At 37.4% G+C, this 20,535-nt stretch overlaps 1 protein-coding gene across 1 annotated transcript in view; it reads right to left on the reverse strand.

The window, feature by feature from the left end:
* Positions 1–15,797: 15,797 nt before the first annotated feature.
* LOC6043324 (protein fem-1 homolog B) overlaps positions 15,798–20,535 on the reverse strand; it is a 35,961-nt gene continuing 31,223 nt past the window's right edge. The window contains exons 2-6 of the mRNA XM_038260659.1: positions 18,213–18,952; positions 17,446–18,153; positions 16,711–16,813; positions 16,493–16,634; positions 15,798–16,399 (exon numbers count right to left, since the gene is read on the reverse strand). Coding sequence (XP_038116587.1) covers positions 16,242–16,399; positions 16,493–16,634; positions 16,711–16,813; positions 17,446–18,153; positions 18,213–18,952 — 1,851 coding nt within the window. The 3' untranslated portion in view covers positions 15,798–16,241. The remainder of the gene's footprint in view (positions 16,400–16,492; positions 16,635–16,710; positions 16,814–17,445; positions 18,154–18,212; positions 18,953–20,535) is intronic.

Below are 20,535 nucleotides of genomic sequence, written 5' to 3' on the forward strand. Positions count from 1 at the left end.
TAATTCAACAATATTGTGTCAAACTATGTAGTCCAATGAAGTGCTGCAGCACACTACCAGCCGTCCAAGTCCAGCTTTGGTCGATGGATGATGGAAATAATGGTATTGTGCACTCGTACAGCCAGCGATAGTTGTGATCAGGCCTGCAAAATGTTTCCAACCCAGCGTACACATGAAGCAAACCAAAATGTCAGTTCACTGCTAGCATCTGGCTATAAGCCTACTGAGTCCGTTCAACCACTGCCGCCTGACTCGTGCCGGTCGGCTGCTGGAGAATGAGAGACGTGAAAAAATGAGCTACACTCACTCAATTCGTGTCGTATGACTGACTCGTAAAATCCTCTCTAAACACTATTTTGACTATTTTTAAACAATTGAATGGTTCTAGACTGTGCAAAACACTTAAAACAAACATAACTTATATCCAAAATTACATTTCCACGCATAAATACCAACTTTTTGTGTAAAAACTTGTTTCTTTATGTGTGTGCGTGCAACGTCAAATGAGCGTTGGTCGACTACTGCCTCGCATAGAGTTATCTACGTGCGCATGTATTGCGTGTACGTACACGAAAAAGATTGAGGTTAAATTTTGTACCGGCCAGCAAAACGAATGGCGTGCTAGTGTGCGTGAGATCGGGCTTAGATAACTCTATTGCAGCTGCTCAGTGAGCTAGGGCACTCACGACTGAGTCGGGTTTGTTTATGTCACGGTTTTGCGATTCAGTGAATGGATCTGAAAAAATCGTGTATGCATCGCCGATTTTCGCGTCAGGACCCCTGACATTTTCAGCTCTGGTTGTGATGACTCTTTTTCTGACTTTGGTTGGAACGGTTTTGTAGGGTGGGCCTCAAACCCCTGATTTTTCCGCTAATCATAACTCCGCGCCATTTCAACCGATTTTAGCTGTCGTGGACGCAAATGAAAGATGATTCAATAGCCTTTTTAGGAAAAATAGTTACAAGTTACAAAATTTTTCTTGTAAAAAAAGTTGCGTCTTTCAATGACAAAAATTTTTGTACCCAAACATTTGTAGGTCTTTGCTTAAATTTTAAAGTTATCGCAGTTTTAGCGAAAAAAGGTTTTTTCCCGTTTTCGTCATTTTTCTCCGAATCCTGATGAAACTTCACCATTTTTGCATATCCGAGGAATACGATGAAAATATTTTCAGACATCGGACAACCCTCCATTTTATAATGTCGATAACTCAGCAACTAATGGTTCGATTTTCAATGTAAGAATATGAAACATTCGTGAAATTTGCCGATTTTTCCGAAAACAATATTTGGAATTAATTTGAATCAAGACAAACATTTCAAAGGGGACAAAACAAAAAACACAAATGTTTCATATTTCTCGAGTGTTTTTTTTTTTAAAAAAAAGGTCCAATAAACCAGATTTCCAGTTTTTGCTATTTGTGTGTTTTTGAAACCGGGGTATTAAAAACACCCAAAAAGCAAAAACTGAAAATTTGGTTTATCGAACCTTTTCAAAAAAAATCAACATTCCTGTTTCTTTTTCTTTTACCCGCCGTATCTCAGCAACCAGTGGTCCAATCTTCAATGTTTCTTAGACGAAATTGTAGGAAATTTTTTGAACCCATCGAAAAAAATATTTTGAGGAATGACACTGATGGACACTATTTTAAAAGTCAAATATCTATATTATTTCGGGCAAAATTTAACTTTGAAGCTCTTTATTTTGAAAACGATGCTATTAAACAAAAAAATGTAAAGTACTTCTCGATTGCAAATTCGATATTACATTTAAAAAATTAGGTCGAAAATTTAAAGTACAGGATTATTTTTTTTTAACAAAAATCACAGTTTGAAAAAAAATCACATCTCGTCGACAAAATGTTGGTCCATAATTCTGAATGGCTTAAAAGATGCGGGGTTTTGTCCCCTAAATATATATAAAAAAAAATCAAAAATTAAAAATACGGATTTGGGGAACCTGATTTTTTTGATAAAAAGTTAATTAAAAATTCTTTTTTCCATGTATCTATTTTTTTCTGAATAGTCTTCATCAATACCTACAACTTTGCCAAAGACACCAAAATTCCTTGATATTCGAATATTTACGTACCATTTTTGTATGAACAGCTTCCAAAGTTGTGTGGAGATTTTTATGGGTGAACCAATGACACAAAATTACTTCTTTGGTCATAGGGAAGGCCCCTACAAAGTTTGAGCAAAATCAATAAATATAAATGAAATTCATTTCCGGGAATTGCTCTCGTATAAAAAAAATCTAATTTTCAAAAATCAACCAACAATTTTTGTTTCTGCCTGCTAAACAGGCAAAAATTTGAAAGATTAGCATAAACCTACACACAAAAAAATATTTCCGAATGTTACATCATTTATGATGTAACACTTTTGCACGTCATTAAACATTGAAATTTACATGCAATTTCTTGTAAATTTGCAACAAATTATACGTAAAAAAATGATTTTACGTGTGATTCAACCGTTTACGTCGAATCTCAAGTTTACATCAACTGAGTTTACATGTAATTCATTTTTTCCGTGTCGAGTAAATTCACTATGTTTTATAATGTCTATTACCGAATATTCTAAAATAAAAATTTCATAAAATAAAAAACAAGTTTTGTTAAGCCTATCGAAATATAAAAAAATAGAACGAAACATAAACATGTTTCAACACAACAGTTTAAACAGATATAAAAAAACAAACAAACAAAGCGAGAAATACACAACGGCATATAAGTAAGTTACACCATTAGGTTGTAATATCAAAATCGATTTTCCAGCGCAGCACTTTTTCAGTTCCTTTTAGGGCCCTTAACAACTCTCCAAAGTTTGGGACCGATTGGTTTAGTCCTCACTTTGCGCAAAGCGATTGAATTTTCCATATAAATTTGTATGGGGTAAACCTTTTTTTGGATTATGATATTTATCAAATCCACGTTTATGCTATATCGAAACCAGACTCATATTCGGATGCTTTGGAATGTGCTCTACAAGTTTGCCGAAGAGAGTATGGTGCTAACTTGCTCCTGAAAGAAGGTATAGCGTCCTCGTCTCGTTTTGAACACGATGTATCTTTTTTTAGGGGCAAGCTAGCACCATACTCTCTTGGGGAAAGTTGTAGAGGACATTCCGGAGCATCCGAATATGAGTCCGGTTTTGATATAGCATGAAACGTGGATTTGATAAATATCAAAATCCAAAAAAATGGGGTTCTCCATACAAATTTATATGGAAAATTGAATCGCTTTGCGCAAAGTGAGGACTAAACCAATCGGTCCCAAACTTTGAGGAGTTGTTTAGGACCCCAAAAAGAAATGAAAAAGTGCTATGCTCACTAAATTTGGACAACTTTATTTTTTTCTATACAACCATATTACACCCTATTACACCATCCACCCCAATCTACAACATGGTAATAATTTCAACTCCGCGGCAACAAGTACACTTTGTTGATGACGATTTAGCATGATGCTATGAATACAGATTAGTACATAAACACGCACGTCGCTGTAGTAGTGGCTACTAGTATCCGATTAGTACCTCCCAGCAAAGCTCACTAGTCGCGAACCCAAAGTTAGGAGAATAAGCGCGAGCTTTTTGTTCTCCTCAACCGCTCCCGCTCTTGCTCATTTTCCTTTCTCATTTCAATGGGCATCACACCACAACCACCGACGCAGCATGTGGTTTTTCACCGTTGGTGACAAGTCTTATCAGCTGCACCGATCTGAGAATGAGGACTCTTTTCTGTATAAGCATAGCCGTACATGTAAGATCTAGGTATAGAGTCGTTCTATTTTAGCCGTCAAAGCCAAGTGAGAACCAACCAAAACAAACCGAAAGCTGGTGGCGATTGAGGTTTTAACACAAAGTCATTCTTTTGTCGTCGTCGAATCGATTGTCGAGCTGCGAACATGTGCCACCACTTTGTGTGTTGCATTGTGGAAGGGACAATAGCGAAAGGGTTTCTTTCTTTCAAATTCAGGGTGGATAATTTTTTTCGCTGAAATTTATTTTAAACCTTTAAGAAATTAAAAAATGTTACATTTCTGGAGTTTTTCAGTTTTTGCTTTTTGGGTGTTTTTAAATACCCCTGACTCAAGGTGGTTCTAAAAACATTGGTTTATTGGACCTTTTAAAAAAACTCCAGATTTATTAGAAACTTTTAAATTGAAGTGCAATGACGCGATCCAGCAAATAAACTGCTCTTATCAGTGCTTGTGGTACAAGCACAAAACAACAATTTCAAGTGCGCAAACAAAAACTTGGCATCTTTCTATTCGGCAAATACCTACTTGCGCAAAAACAAACACACCCATTACACAACAGTTTTGAAAAACTGCATCATCTCGAGACAAAACTGACTTTTGTGAGTGTGCGTCCTGATAAGAAAAGTGCCGACATGTGCAGCAGCCTCTCGATTTTGTTGATTAGATTGCCTCCTGTTTTGGCCAGTTCACGTGATAGTTTCTGATACCGTAATCTGGGGCGAATCGGGACTTCAGTCTGAATAGGAACAGCAGTTTTTAGAGCACTTGAAGCTTTTAAATTTGGAAATGGATGTACACATTTTGTTGGTTTGAGACTGTTCTAACCGAAATCAACAAGAAAAATAAAAATATTGTGCTCCAACATGGTGTAAAACTGCTGTCCCAATTCGCCCCATGTGTCCCGACTGACCCCAGTTTACGGTACTTCAGATTTTAACGTTCTTCAGTATAATCTAAGCGTCTAATTGGAAACAAGAAATTTTGAAACTTCTATAAAAATACGAAAAATATAGACCAAGAATTAAATTTTGACAATCCAAGCAAAAAATTATGTTGAAATAAGCTTTTGAAGAGTGATAGGAGCAATTCTCTACGAAATCGTTTTGTATTTTTTATCTGGCTCAAACTTCCCTATCACCAAAGGCCATTTTGCGTCATTGGTTCACCCTTACAAATATCCATACAATTTTGGCAGCTGTTCATATAAAAATGGTACGTAAATATTCGGAAATCTGTAACTTTTCAAGGATTTTTTTGATTGATTTGGTGTCTGTGGGAAAGTTTTAGGTATTGATGAGGAATATTCAGAAAAAAAAACACGGAAAAAATTAATGATTTTTTAATTTTTTTTTTTTTTTTCAAAGAAAATCAATATCTTAAAATTCGTATTTTTTTTATTTTTATTTTTACATGTTGGGGGCAAAACCCCGCATCTTCTAAGCCATTCAGAAGTTTGGACCAAAATTTTGCAGACGAGTTATGATTTTTTTTAATACAGTCCAGACTCGATTATCCGAAGGCTTGCGAAAAAAAAATTTTTGATATCAGATTTTTGATAATCAAACTTAAGTACTCAAAAACTACTCTAAAATGATTTATAATTTTTATACATCCAAGATGACGATGATAATATATTGAAAAAATGCATTTTTCAATTTAAAATACAATCAAATATTCAAATTTGTCTAAAGTGGGGTCGATGAACTTGAATTTGGTGTTAAAAGCAAGAAAATAAAAAAAATACGAAAACAAATCATTTTTTGGTCATGATTCGTATATTAGAATTTCCATACAAACCTTCATTAATCGAACTTCGGCTAATCTAAACTTCGGATAATCGAGGCTTTGGATAATCAAGTCTGAACTGTGCGATTTTTGTAAAAAAAAGAAATATTGTACTTAATTTTTTTACCCTTTTTTAAAACCTTTATGAAATTCTTTCTCGAAACACCGAGTTGATTTTCGGATGCCACGATATCTCGAGATTGGGTGGACCAAATGAGCTGAAATTATGGATGAAGACTCTCACTCACGACATATCCTGTGTGTATAACGAAGCCCGATATTGAAATTCTATTTTTATAACAAAAAAAATCAACAATCATAAACTGACGAAAACTAACTTACGATTTTTGCCTTCCTCATCATGGGAAGTTGATCAAAAAATTGTCACTCGATTATCTCGAGTCTGGCAAAACCGATTTTGTCCGTTTTGGCCTCATTCGATCCGTCTTGGCCCCATAAGTCGCTATTAAAAATTATTAAATTAAAGCACTTCAAAAGTTATGCTAAAAAAACGATTTTGACTAAAGTTTGGAAGATTGTAAATATTTTTATTTTTTTTTAAATAGACTTTTCCAGAATCGGCCTTCGTCATGCACACAGGACCGATTCAATTAGTCTTCATTACAATTTTGAGCCGATTTGGTCAAAGCAGTTTTGAGATATCGTGGCACTCGTTTTTTTTAAACTTCTAGCTATATCTCGGCAATGATTCAATCAAATGTCTTGAAATTTATTTTCTTTGCAGTAGAAGTATTTTAATGCCCTAAAACATATTTAAAAAAAAAGTTGGAGTGTGTGCTCATAAGAGCCTTCCATGTTTTTTTTTTTAAATTACATGTATGTAACCCCTTAAAGAAAAACAATCAGGAAATTTGATTTTTTTAAGTTTCACCCCAACAACCCTCCATTTTCTAATGTTGATATCTCAGCAACTAATCATTCAACTTTCAATGTTAAAATATGAAACATTCGTGAAATTTACAGATGTTTCAAAAACCAATATTTTGAATTTGTTTCATCAAGACTAACGTTTCAAAATAGCGTAATATTGAATGTTTCATCTCATTTGTTCATGTTATACAAAAATGTAAAAAATCTCAATTTGTATTGGCGTGAAGGGGTTAATATGTTTTTGAAAGAGAAATTACACCAATTATTCTTTCTAACGCTTACCTGAATTGCAAAATAGTATATTTTCATGAGGCTAGATCTTATTCCAGATGATTCAAAATTAATATCACAAGAAATAGATCATGATATCAAATTAAGGGACCATCCATAAACCACGTGGACACTTCAGGGGGGGAGGGTAATGGCGATTGTCCACGATCCATACAAAATAGTTTTTGTATGGACAATTGTCCACGAGGGGGTAACAGATTCCCAAAAAAGTGTTTACGTGGTTTATGGATGGTCCCTTATCTGATCATGTGATTATTTCTATATGCACTTAACAATAAATTGAAATAAACAAAATTATGTTCAGTTTCTTCATTTATTATTTTTTTCAGAGCGTTTTTAAAAAGTTGGTCCCAAGAAGTTGAGAGAATGTAAAGTTCCGCTTAAATTTCGGAAATTCTCGAGAAATCGAGAAAAGCTGTCAAAGGCAAACTTATGGGAAATTGGACGAGCTTTCCGGTAAAAATATTTACGAGACTGAAAAACCAAGTCTGTCATAAAGAAAATGCCAAAAACCACCAAAAATCCCGTTTTTTCAACATTTTTATTTTTAAAACCAATGGTCAATATGGAGACTTTATGTAAAATTATCTGGGGAATCGATTCCCACTACCGGTTTTTAAAAATTTTGACGTTTAGGCCACTTTTCAAAAAAACAGTTTTAGTAAATGATTTTTGTATTTTTTTAGGAGAGAAATACCATCCTGCATTTTTCGTCAGTCTTTTGGTAACATCTTAGGGTATTTCCTCAAAAATTTTGAGCGAAAAAAAATCACCTTCAAATTTAACTTTTAAACTAAAAAATTGAAAAATGACATAAAAGTGGCGTGTATTTTTGTTTCAGTGTATTTTTATCAGAAAGCCCGTCCAATTTCCTACAAGTTTGTCTTTGACCACTTTTTGATACGATGCAACTTAACGAGATACAGTAATTTTTAAATTGCAAAATACTAAAATATTTAAATACCTTAGGCCCTTCTCAAATGTTATTCTCGAGTACTATTGGCTCCATATACACAAAAATGACTTATATAGGCCTAGGAATCCTAGGCTAGGATAACATGTCTACAAAGTTTCATTGAAATCGGAGAGGGTCGGGTACAAAAGTACCAGAAAAAATCCTGATTTGAGCTGGAATTGCTCATGTATTACATGTTTTTCATATTTTTGCCTTGAAGCGACATTTTTTTTAGGTTCTGCAAATTAAATACTTTGTTGTTTATGGCATGGAAGTCAAAGCACTGCAAGAAAATAAAAATATAAACTACAAGCCATGCTTTCATCAAACAAAAAAAAGTGTTATAAAATTATACAGCAGTACAGTTGCCTTGCAATCATCAGTTTTCATCGAAATATACTTCAACTTGTTTCCGAATATATTTTTCACTAATTTAAATTCAAACGTACAAAATTTAGGCAGGGCCAAATAGTTTTTCTCCATGGGTTGTACGGTGGACCTAATTTTTTTTCTGAGACAAAAAGAACGATTCAAATCGGCCTAAAAAATAAAGTGACAAGCAATTCAAGTAACGTGATAAGCTTTCAAAAAAGTGTCCAAGTAGAAGACATCAAACAAGCGGTCTTGTTTGTTATCAATTATTTAAACTGTCGTCATTTGATGAGAGGTACAATTGAAAATAAGTCTTATCATTTGAAAAGTTTCAAATAAATTTAAAAAGTTTAAGTTATTTTTTCATGTTAATTACTATTTACGATGTGGACAAGGAAAAATAAAAAATGCACCTTAAAGCCAAGCATAACTTTTTTCAACACAAAAATGTACCAGATACCATCTAACCGGAAACGCTCAAGCTGCATGATATACGCGTACTAATATTACAAATTAGTGAATTAACTGCCCACTAACAAAACGCTCCGGTCACACGCAATCAAGATTTCCCACGAAAGGAAAGCCCATTTGATAAAAATGAGGCCACGTGGCGACCACTACAACAATCCGGTGAAATTTATTGGTAACCCTGGCCATCTCAAGTTTCTATTCTGAAAATTTATCATCTTGTGATAAATGATTTTCCAAATGAAACCAAATAAAAAAAAATAAAAAAAAATAAGAGACACTTTTAGTTAAAAACTAAAATTAAAAATTTAAAATTCGCTCGCTTGAAGGTTATCCGGCGTGGCAAGTTCAAAACGAGCAGTCAGAGCAATAACATCGCCAGCAGCTGATTCGATTCCTGACGACCACCGCGCCAGGGCATGGTCCCCATTAATGCCGGCTGACCGCGGTGTTCCAGTTGGGCACAATCCATTATTCATCGAGGGGTGGTTCGGGAAATGGCCGCGGCAGGGAACAATTCCAAACACACATCAGGGTGAAATCATGAAGAGCAGAAGAAAAAAAAGAGCGCACCAGGAAGAACTTTTATGCATTTTATCGACCAATAGCAGCAGCGACCACCTGGACGGATGGTAAACAATCGATTGTCGGAGCTTTTTATGAGGAATGCTTTTTTTTTATTCTGTTGAGTTGGATTATTTACATTAGGGCAGGACGACCCTGACGAGGCCTTTATCGGACATGGCGCCATTTTTTTCTAATGGAAAAGTTTTCAAGACCAAAAGGTAAAACCTTAAATACGAAAAACCCAACAGAGTTACATAAATCGGCATAAATCAGCATTGCTAACATTATTGTTGAGTTCAATTTTATTGTGCCCTAGACCAAACAACCCGAAACCACCACTTCCATGACATTGTTATGTCCGCCACACGATAGTGTGTTGACAGTGATGATGATCATCGGACAAATAAGCAAACAGGACCTGGCACTTGGGTGATTTATTGTCAACAAAGCTTTAATTATGTCCACGCTGCTGTCGCCACACTTTTCTCACAGAAGATGAGGAAGGGTCCGAAGGTGGAGATGCATTGTTGGTTCAATGCACAGTGGTCCGAAACCGAAATCTATCATGATAAAATTAAGATTTAGAGCTTTGGTGTCTTCGGGACAAATGATCAGGGTCAAAAGGGGCATCTTTTGGTATGGTGGACATTAGGGTGGTATAGAATTTTTATTTTTGCGGGATGACGAAATAGCGCTTCGGTGTCTTCAAAAAAGTTGTAGGGAACACCATTCTGAGCAACTTTGCTGTAGAGCACAAAGCTCTATCTTAAAAGCTCTTAATAAAACATATTCTAGAAGACACCAACTCGTTACGACATAAGCCTGAGTTGATAAATTCAAAAAACTATTTTTTTTCATTAACGCCTTAACCTGAATCACAAAAATGGCTCTAAAAACTTCCCGTTTTAAGATAGAGCTTAGTGCTCTTCAGCAAAGTTGCTCAAAATGGTGTTCCCTACAACTTTTTTGAAGACACCGAAGCGCTATCTCGTCATCCCGCCAAAATAAAAATAATTAAAAATAAATATAATTGTGATGTTTTGCGTTGAAATGAATATTTCAGAACATTATTTATAAACTAATTATAAATTAATTTTTTGCAACTTTTAGAGCAACGTTCTATCACGTTTAAAAATAATTGAGTTACAAATATTTTTTTTTTTAAACTTGACTAAAATCTAATTTTTTTTTTGTTTTTTTTTTATTTCTGTCTATGATTGAAAAAAACTGTGCATGTTTGCTACACACAGAAACATTGATGAAGATTATTTGACAAATATTTTTGTGAGGTTTTGCATACCATTAAATACACAGACAAAAACGTTACTTAATCCACCCTTAGGTGGTTGGTGCCTTCCTCTCATTCAAAGGGTAATGCTATCCAAAATAGACACGCTCGTGGGAAGGTCTTTAAATTACCTATCCAAAGATAGGTCGTATGATATATTTGGAATACGTTTTCATCTAAATATCTGAGAACTAGCCTCCAAAAATTGTATAAATAACTCTTAAGTGCTTATAACTTTTGATAGGGTTGTCAGATCTTCAATGTTTTGGACGCGTTGGAAAGGTCTTTTGATTACCTGTTCAACGACGGCTTGCATGAGAGATCCGGACAACGTTTTCATCGTGATATCTGAGATCCGGCTTCCAAAAAGTGCATAAATAACACTTAATTGCTAATAACTTTTGATAGGGTTGTCAGATCTTCAATGTATTGGTCGCGTTGGAAAGATCTTTTAAATACCTTTCTAAAAATGTATAACATGCTGGGGTTTCTTTCAAAAACCACCCTTTTTACAATCTTCCGGACTTTAGTCAAAATCGTTTTTTTAGCATAACTTTTGAAGTACTTTACTAAACTGCATAATTTTCAATAGGGACTTATGGGACCCCAAGACGAATCGAATGAGACCAAAACGGTCCAAATCGGTTAAGCCAGTGCTGAGATAATCGAGTGCATATTTTTTGGTGCACAGACCCACATCCCTACACACACACACACACACACACACACACACACACACAGACATTTGCTCAGAATTCGATTCTGAGTCGATAGGTATACATGAAGGTGGGTCTAGGAGTTCTAATTGAGAAGTTCTGTTTTCGAGTGATTTTATAGCCTTTCCTCAGTAAGGTGAGGAAGGCAAAAATGATGGTAATATTCATTAGAAAATGATGACAAATTTTCTGTCAAAAATAAATGTGTAATATTGCATCAGAAAATTGTAAATTTTCATCAATTTCTGGTGAATATTCATCAGGTTCACATTTTTATACATTAATATTCAACCTACCAAATTTTCGACATTCCAATATATATACAGTATGTAAAAAAAGTATTTACACCCCTTGGGCACTATGCACATATTGTGATGAAACATCTAAACAATTTAATGTTGACAGAAACCTAGTACTACGTTTTGTTCAGAAACTCATGCCAGACATTTTGCAACAAAAAGCTCATGAAAAGATGATTTCTATAAAAAGTTATATAACAAATACTATTACGAAACTAAAAAAGGTGCAAAAAAAGTTTGTACACCTTTCGAAAAATTAACATAAATAATGTTATTTGTTGACAAATCACCATAAATCCAGTCTCCCAACTTCAAATAGGCATCCTTGACTGATTTAAAAAATAATTTGGATTGAATATAGAGTTTACTAACTACTTAGTATAAAAGTTTATATAACTCTGGAAATTCTATATAAAACTTATCTTAACTTAATTTTGAAATCTTCTAATTCAACTAAATGTCAATATATTACCATAGAATTACTAAAGAAACATTTTGGAGTGGGTATAACACCGTTTTGGGGGTATTTGTATCGATAGAATAGATTTTTCGTTGGAATTTCGTACCAACCCGGAATTACGTCGTCGGAAAATCCGCCGGCATCCGAACCGGTCCACAATTCTTAAGTCAACTTATGTGGCATCGGAAAGGGCATAAAATTTCCGATCTTTTGATACCCATACATCTAAGTTTTCTATAAAACCCACGATTTTAAATACCTAGGTAAAAACGTTGTTATGGTTTTGTTTGAGCAACCTGCCAAAAATGTATGGAATTTCGTAATTTTTGTTCTCGTGGATCAAACTTACTTTTTGCCCAGGTATTTAAAAACGTGGGTTTTATAGAAAACCTAGATGTATGGGTATCAAAAGATCGGAAATTTTATGCCCTTTCCGATGCCACATAGGTTGACTTAAGAATTGTGGACCGGTTCGGATGCCGGCGGATTTTCCGACGACGTAATTCCGGGTTGGTACGAAATTCCAACTTTTAGTTGAATTAAAAGTTTGCAAAATTAAGTTTAGATAAGTTTTATATAGAATTTCCAGAGTTATATAAACTTTTATACTAAGTAGTTAGTAAACTTTATATTCAATCCAAATCATTTTTTTAATCAGTCAAGGATGCCTATTTGGAGTTGGGAGACTGGATTTATGGTGATTTGTCAACAAATAACATTATTTATGTTAATTTTTCGAAAGGTGTACAAACTTTTTTTGCACCTTTTTTATTTTCGTAATAGTATTTGTTATATAACTTTTTATAGAAATCATCTTTTCATGAGCTGTTTGTAGCAAAATGTTTGGCATGAGTTTCTGAACAAAACGTAGTACTAGGTTCCTGTCAAACTTTAAATTTTTTACATGTTTCATCACAAAATGTGCATAGTGCTCAAGGGGTGTAAATACTTTTTTTACATACTGTATATATATTTTTTTGCTTTGTATAGGCATGTAATGAAAAACTGCTTTAAAAATGCTTCAAGTATTTGTAAATTATTGCAAGTAAAGAAAAAAAATGATATTGTGAAAAAAAATATTTCAAAATTATGACATTTGTGCAATGATACCAATTAATTGGATATTAAAAGGGGAATGAAGTTCTTGACATTCAGCCAAGGGGGAAATACATCAATAAAGGTTGAGACCGATTGCCATAAAGACTTTTTATTTGTTCTGACATATTCACAAAACATTTACTGAATATCATTTCAAATTATTGTGTGCTGAATATTTTTCTATATACAAAACATTGATTCATTGGAAAAAAAAAACTGATTTAAGCTATATTTTCATGTGACTGTGCTCATAAGGTCTCAAGAAGAATGATTTCAATATAATCTCTCCGGGTTTTCGGGAGCCTTCAAAAGCATAATTAACACAACAAATCATTATTCAATTTGAACCACCCAGAAAAAGTTCAAATGCAAGTTCAATGCAAAAAGAGAGAAAGATTCTTCTTAATTACGCTTATTTTAGTGAAGTACTAATTTTGGAATTTGGAATAAAATGTTTTTAAGGAGTAAGTGTAGGCTTAGAAGATTTTTTTTACCTAATTTTCATTTTTCGATAAAAATCATGTTAGAAAACAAAAGTCAGATCAACAATGTTAAAATTGTAGTTTATGTAACAAATTTCGAAATGATTTTTTTTTTTGCAATTCGAGGATTTTTTTTTTATTAACGGTTTGTTTTCCCATTTTAATATTTCAGCACAAAAAGAGTGTGATAATTAACTTTTCAGCATGTTATTTTTGGATTATTTTGACGTAGACTTACGTCTTTGTCGAAGGTACTGGGGTGTCATTCCAAAAAACCCGGGCCGAAGGCCCTGGAATATTGCGTCATCCGTCAATAGCTTATATCTTCCTACCCTCAAATCGAATCGGCACGATTTTGGTTCCATTCGATTCGAAAATTATTCAGCAATTTTCTATTAAATTTTCAATGTTGGCAAAATAGTTTTACTATTATAACAACTCAATGTTTTGAAATGTTTTCAAAATGCAGAGATTTTGCAAGTAAAATGAGCGCTTCCCACTCACGGACGGGAAGGTCAAGTACCTATTTTGAGGGGAAAATCACACAAGCAGCGCGACCGGTACCGGTCGCGAAAAAGGAGGGAAAGTAGCGGGCCGAAAACATATATAACAAACTGCGCCAGATTTCAGACCATCATTCACGTCTCAGACGTCGGACCGGCAGCAGCAGCAGCAAGAAAGCTCAGCCCAGAGCAGCAGCAGCAGGAGAGAGGGACCAGAACTCGAAAAGAAGCGCGCATCGCCTTCTCGTCGTCACCGTCAGCCAGTTGCCTCTCGATGGCCGGACCGTTTGGATCTTTCGTGGTTGACGTGGTTTGGAGTTGCCTCACTCCCCGTCCCTCGTCCCACCCGTGATGAGTCGGTGAAATGCCTTTCAGGAACTAGTGTTGGTCTTCGGAGGTGACGGATTGCACAGTTTTCTGAGGCTGCTCCCCCCAACCCCTCTCTCTCCCCCACATGCTACCAAACTTTCATTCGGTTCGCGAAAAAATCCTTTTTCGTTCTTCTCTCCTCCATTCGATGTTTCCATTGTTTAAATAAGGTTTTCTAGTCAAAGATTTACCAACACATTCAAAGTATGGTTACATGGCAGTTGCGGTCCGATTGAGTTGACTGGAGTGTGTAAGTTCTGTCTTGTTGGGGGGTCCATCTCCCATTTATGATCTTATTCCGTTAATGTATTTCAAGTATCTAGCTAATTCTTCAAAATTAAGATATGGAAAACTCTATGTCCACATCTCAAAACTTTACGTAGTCTACGCCATTCCGGTTATGTCTGTGACATAACTACTTTGACTTTTATAAATAAAGCGTTTGACACTCATGTTCGAAGCCAACTCTTACTAAGAAAAAATCCGTGCACTTAGCTGATATGACCTCATGGTATAACAAAGAGAGTGCTTATGACATGCACATTTAAAAAACATTCTTAACTAAATAAACTATGATTTGCTGAGTCAAATCGTTATGTTCTTCCAATATTTGAAGTTTACGAAATTTGAAGTTGTTTTTACAAATAATAATGTTCTAAAAGTTTCCACAAGTTTTGATAAACAGGCTAAGTAAATTTCTTTTGAAAGGATTTTAAATAGAAAAAAATGATAATCAAGTTTAAACTGAGGCAAACCCGGTTCTGTGTACGAACCGGTTGTTGCATTTAAAACATTTAAACATAGAATTCATGTTCAAATTTAAATTGTACTGACTGGAAGCTTTTGCCAAAGCAAATTAAAGTGAAAACGTGGTTGTTACAATACAATCAAGACTTCGGAAATTCGGATCACAATTTTGTTTTTGTCTTATTTTTGATAGTCAAGGTCGAATATGACCCCAAAGAGGGTAAAAAATTCGTACGGTAAGAGAAAAAATCCGTGCAGTTGGTAGCCTTACTGATGCTGAAAATTTTATAAATATGATGTCTGAATATTTTGAAAAAGTGAATCCAAAAGGGTATTTTTAATTTCAGATCATTGTTGAGTTCATTCCGGCATCCTCGCACCATGACTCGCCCATAGCAACCATCCTGCACCGCTCGTCTCATAACACCTTCCAGCACCAATTGAAACAGAGTCAAAAGATCCCATCGCCTTGCCGAAGCCTCCCAAGTAAATGGAACGGGTCCGATTCCCCACACACAGCACCGCTCCCTTTTCTACGCCATCTTGTTCAGTTCTCAGGAAAGCCATTCTCGTCCATTATTTTCCATAGCTTCGCGATCAACCGAGTCGTACGCGGCTTTAAAATCGATGAGTAGGTGGGAACTTTGTACTCATGACACTTTTGGAAGACTTGTCGCACAGTGAAGATTTGGTCGGTCGTCTTTCTTTTTTAGGCCTTTCGGATAAAGAAAACAACACACAGTTAGATACAATTTGTTCGATTTATTTTGTTTCCACAATTAAAAAATAATATCTTTTATATACCACAGCAAAATTGCAAGTAAGTAAGTAATCTCATGGCATCATCGTTAGGTTGCTCCTAACGAAAACTTATCCTTCTCAGCCAATCAAAATGTTGTCTAGCAATAAAAACAAGCTTCAAGAAGGAGGGACAAACTTTTGCTTCAAAGAGTGTCCTTCTCCTTCCCTTCATTCCTTCGGGTAAAAATCACATTTGTCGTTACGTTACGGTGTTGTTGTGTAAAAGTTGTGTAAATATTAAACTGCTCCACCACTTTCTGCTGCTATAAAATGAGTTTGGTCATCACCATCGCTCTCGACCCACCACCATTTTCCTGGAAGACCTGGCAATTCCAACTTTAAATTTTCCGCCTGACCCCGGAGCGATGGCTTCCGCGAAGGTCAGTCAGTACTTTTCCGAGCAGTGCAGCTGCACGAACGCCTCCAGCTGGCGCGGGATTCCGTCCTTGTAGGGCACACGGTGCAACGCTATGCACCGCGCGGCCAAGCATTTAAGATTCACGGCGCGTGCCTCGTAGCCACGGATAAAGTTGCCCACCGAATCTAGAAGAAGAGGTAATCGAAAAGTTAATTAAAATTTCAAAATCTGTTCGGTTCGGAATGCAGGGGTTTACACAAAAAAGGATAGAAACCTACTTTGAACACAAACTTGGGACGCCTTCAGACCTTCGCTGTTGACCGCATCGAGGTGGATTCCGGCGTCGATGAAAAGTTCGGTCAGCTCTTTGACCACCGCCTTGACGTCATCGTCCGACATGCGAATGGCGATCGTTTGCAGCTGAAGTGCGAAAAGAATATGGTTTTCGAGAATGAGGATTAGGTTTAACGGCAGTCAGAATATTGAATGTCCTTACTGTTGAGCAAAGCGTATGCAGCGGGGTGTTCCGGTCAACGTCCACCACAGAAATTGGTGCGCCACATCTTAGCAGTAGTTTGACGGTGTCGATACAGGGAAATCTGGGTAAATTTGAAATATATTTGTCATTTTTGATTGCATATTTGCTGAGTTATCGTCTCTTGAAAATTTTACGTTATTTTTGGGTGGCTTTAACTTGAAAACGGTGCACGACATCGAAATTTATGTAAAGAATGTAAAGCAATTTTATTCTACATCTAAACATAGAGTAAGAAAAATTTCTACTTTTTCAACGTTTTACATAAATCATGATTTTTTTCGAAAAATTGGCAGCCGAAGGTTTGAAATGGTGAAACAGTCCAAACCTCTTTTAACACATAAGCTATCATCCACCCCAGGATTCGAACTGACGACCTTTGGATTGTGAGCCCAACTGCCGACCAATGAATTCAACGAGACAGGACCCAGGAAGACGACTCCTACACCTAGACTGAGCTAACGAACTAACCTCTAGGTTCGACCGGGGCCAACATTTACTTCCCCGTCCGACGGAATTTACGACGAAGGGTTGGGGGGAGGAGGTTAAAAAATAAACAAAAAAATAAATTGGCTCATTCTCTGCCAACTCAAACGATATCAAAAAAAGTGGCCTGTAGGCTGTAGAAGGCAAAAAGTCATCAAGAACATTTAACATGACTCTGAAAAAAATATTTTAACAAATAGTAAAACTTACCGACAGATATCATCTGTGTGGAAGTCATCCACCGGAGTGACCCCATTCACGGACAGATGCAGCAGCGATTGATCGTCGCGCAACTTCACCGACATCTGGTTTAACCGGTACACCAGCCGGTACACTTCGCGCATGTTCTCCTCCGTAATATCCGTGACCTGCGTCGACGTATTCTGCCGCAGCAGCTTCGTGATTATCGTGATCAAGTACAGCACCGTTACAATGTTCAGCTCGTGCTCTTCGGCTATCACTTCGATCAGATCTTTCGGACCGGGATCGACCAGCTTCTGCTGGTTCAGGCCAAGTTCTTCGACGCACGCGGCCAGCACTTCCGTTACGTTGCAGAAGCGCAGCGCCACGTTGATCGAGAGCATTTGGGAGAAGAGTTGCGCAAAGCGCAGCAGATCGCGCTGAATCGAGAGGGAGTTTGCCTGCTTAAGGTGCATCGCGTGCAGCCAAAGGCTTTCGCAGCGATCGAAGCGCCCGTTGTCGGCACACACTGCGCCGCGGAACACAATCGAGTGGACCACCTCGGGACAGTGCCGGCCCAGAATGCGCTCGCGGATGGTGAGCGATTCCATGTGCAGCGAGTTGTGGTTGTAGCGGATGGCTTGGAGGTCCTGCATGGTTTGGCACTCTATCCAGTGTTCGTAGGCTGGGATCGGTGGGAGGATCGGTTTGCGCACCTGGTGATTGATGTCTTCGAATCTGTGGGAGAAAACATCATATAACCATTTTAAGGATTATCAATTTGAACACAAGCTTACCTGAGTTCCATAGCCGAGATGAGGTAGCGAAAAGCCTTTACCAAGCTGTAATTGTCCTTGTCGTTCGCGAACGACGCTCCCATCAGTTCCAGCGCGTCAATCTGTTCCTCCCGCGTCAATAATCCAGCCCTGTTCACAAACAACTCCACAACCGTTTCGCGGGTCCGTTCCGCCGCACAAATCACCGGAGTCATTCCGTACTCATTCTGCTTGAAAACCGCTCCATAATCCAACAGAACGCCACAAACCTCCACGTGGCCACACTCGGCCGCGTAGTGCAGTGCCGTGGCGCCACAATTGGCCTGCTCATTCGGCAACGCATCGTTCTCCAGCAGATATTCCACCACTTCGGCGTGTCCCTTGTACGCGGCAATCATCAGGCAAGTATTATTGTAAGCGTTGGCAAAATTAATGTTCGCATCGTGATCCACCAGATAGCGGATAATGTCCAACCGACCGTCAAAGCAAGCGGCCCGCACCGGCGTCGACAGGTTTCGCGTGTGATGGTTCAAATCCGCCCCATGTTCCACCAGCAGCTTTATTATGTTCAAATGGCCAGCGCCGGCCGCGACCCACAGCGCGGACGCACCCTCGATCAGATGACCGTCGAACTTGACGCAACCTTCCTTCTCCAGATTTGGCCGCAGCTGGGTCAACAGAATGTGCACCACGTCGTAGTGGCCACGCATGGCGGCCGCAATCAGCGGCGTGTAAACCTGGCGGTCCTCTTCGGTGAAGTCCTTGGAAGAAAAAGAAGCCAAAGAAAATCCCTCCGTTAGTCATCAGCTGAGAGTTGGTGAGTAAATTAATGCACTTGAGATGAAAATGTGAAGAATGTTGATGAGTAACCGCGTGCGTGTGGGTCGCGTTTTATTTGACATTTTAAGCGCGTTTTCACGAACCGTTTTCATGAAACGATGATGACGCCGCGGCGACAAATTGGCTGTTTCCTGACTGAGTTTATGGTTTACTGTTGATGGCGCTTAAATTTTGTATGAATCATTTTATTTTCAATTTTGAGCGCTAAATGCAATCTAATCAAACCGAACAAAGATAGGTTGATGCCCGTGTGCTCGTTTGTCCTATCTAGATGGGAATCCCAGCAAGCTTAGTAAAAAAGAGCACACCAGCATCGGGGTGTTGGATGCTGTTGCAAAGAAATTGGGATTTCAAAAATATCCTTTTTTAACAGTAATTTGCTAGAAAAATGGGAAAATGTCAAACCAATCCCGAATCCTTATGGGACATTTTGAAGTGCTACATAAAACCCCTTCGAATCCTGCAAACCCCGATGGTTTGACACCAACTGTTGTCAAACGAACGGAGTCACTTTATATATTATCAGTGTACGCCCCCTTGGTTAAGTCTATGTTGCGCTAATGGAAACTTGTTGCTTAATTTTCACATTGAGCGCAAATTTCAAATAAAGTTTTGACCTCCCCATCGAGTTCCTGAGAAAATTTTACATAGGTTTTTTTAATACGGATATTGTGGATTTATAGTTGTTAGCTGCATTTTCTGGCATCTTCTCACGGTCATTGGAAACGATCGTAAATAACCTAGGGGTTCTCAATTGGAGTGAAAAAGTTTAAGTTATGCAAAAATATGGATTAAAATTTTGATTTTTAATCACTTCTCCGACACTAGGAATAATTGTTTGAACATGCTCGCAAATTTTTTATTCAGTCGGAAAAATATTATTTTTCTCGAAAAAAGTTTTATTTTTAACCACATAATCATACTAGAGACCCTAAATAGGGAGACTGGTCTATGCTGGCTAAATCGATCTGGCAACGTATGTTTTGAGCTTGACAACACTGATCAGATTTGCTGGGCGTAAAGGCAAATGCTCGTTTGGATACGTCAAACTCGTGTCTGTTTGGATACGTCAAATTCACTTCGACCAGTCTCCCTATTAAGGATCTCTAAATCATACCACATGATAGTTCAGCCGACGGCCGAGTCCAGCAAGGTACCTTGACCATGACCTCTTGAACTAAAAAAAAATGTACGGTTGGAAACGACCGTCGGCTTGCGGCTCCAGAGATACTACAGTTTGAAAATAGAAGTTTTTAATATTTGTTTGCGATAAAAGGCTAGTATGCAGATCGGAAAAAAGGGGTCAAGAAAAAGCTTTACGAACAGCAGAACAAAGGAGAGGGAGCGATGTCTTGGGGATTTTCTTCACCCTCTCTGACTTGCTTGCGCTGCCGCTTCTGCCCATTTGATTTTTTTTCTTGACCGGTTCCTTCCGAAGTGCGTATACCGCTAAAAGCAAAACCTTGGGGTGCAGTTTAATCTAATCTTATCTAATCTAATCGAA

The sequence above is a fragment of the Culex quinquefasciatus genome, chromosome 3, assembly GCF_015732765.1.
Source record: "Culex quinquefasciatus strain JHB chromosome 3, VPISU_Cqui_1.0_pri_paternal, whole genome shotgun sequence".
NCBI classification, from domain to species: domain Eukaryota; kingdom Metazoa; phylum Arthropoda; class Insecta; order Diptera; family Culicidae; genus Culex; species Culex quinquefasciatus.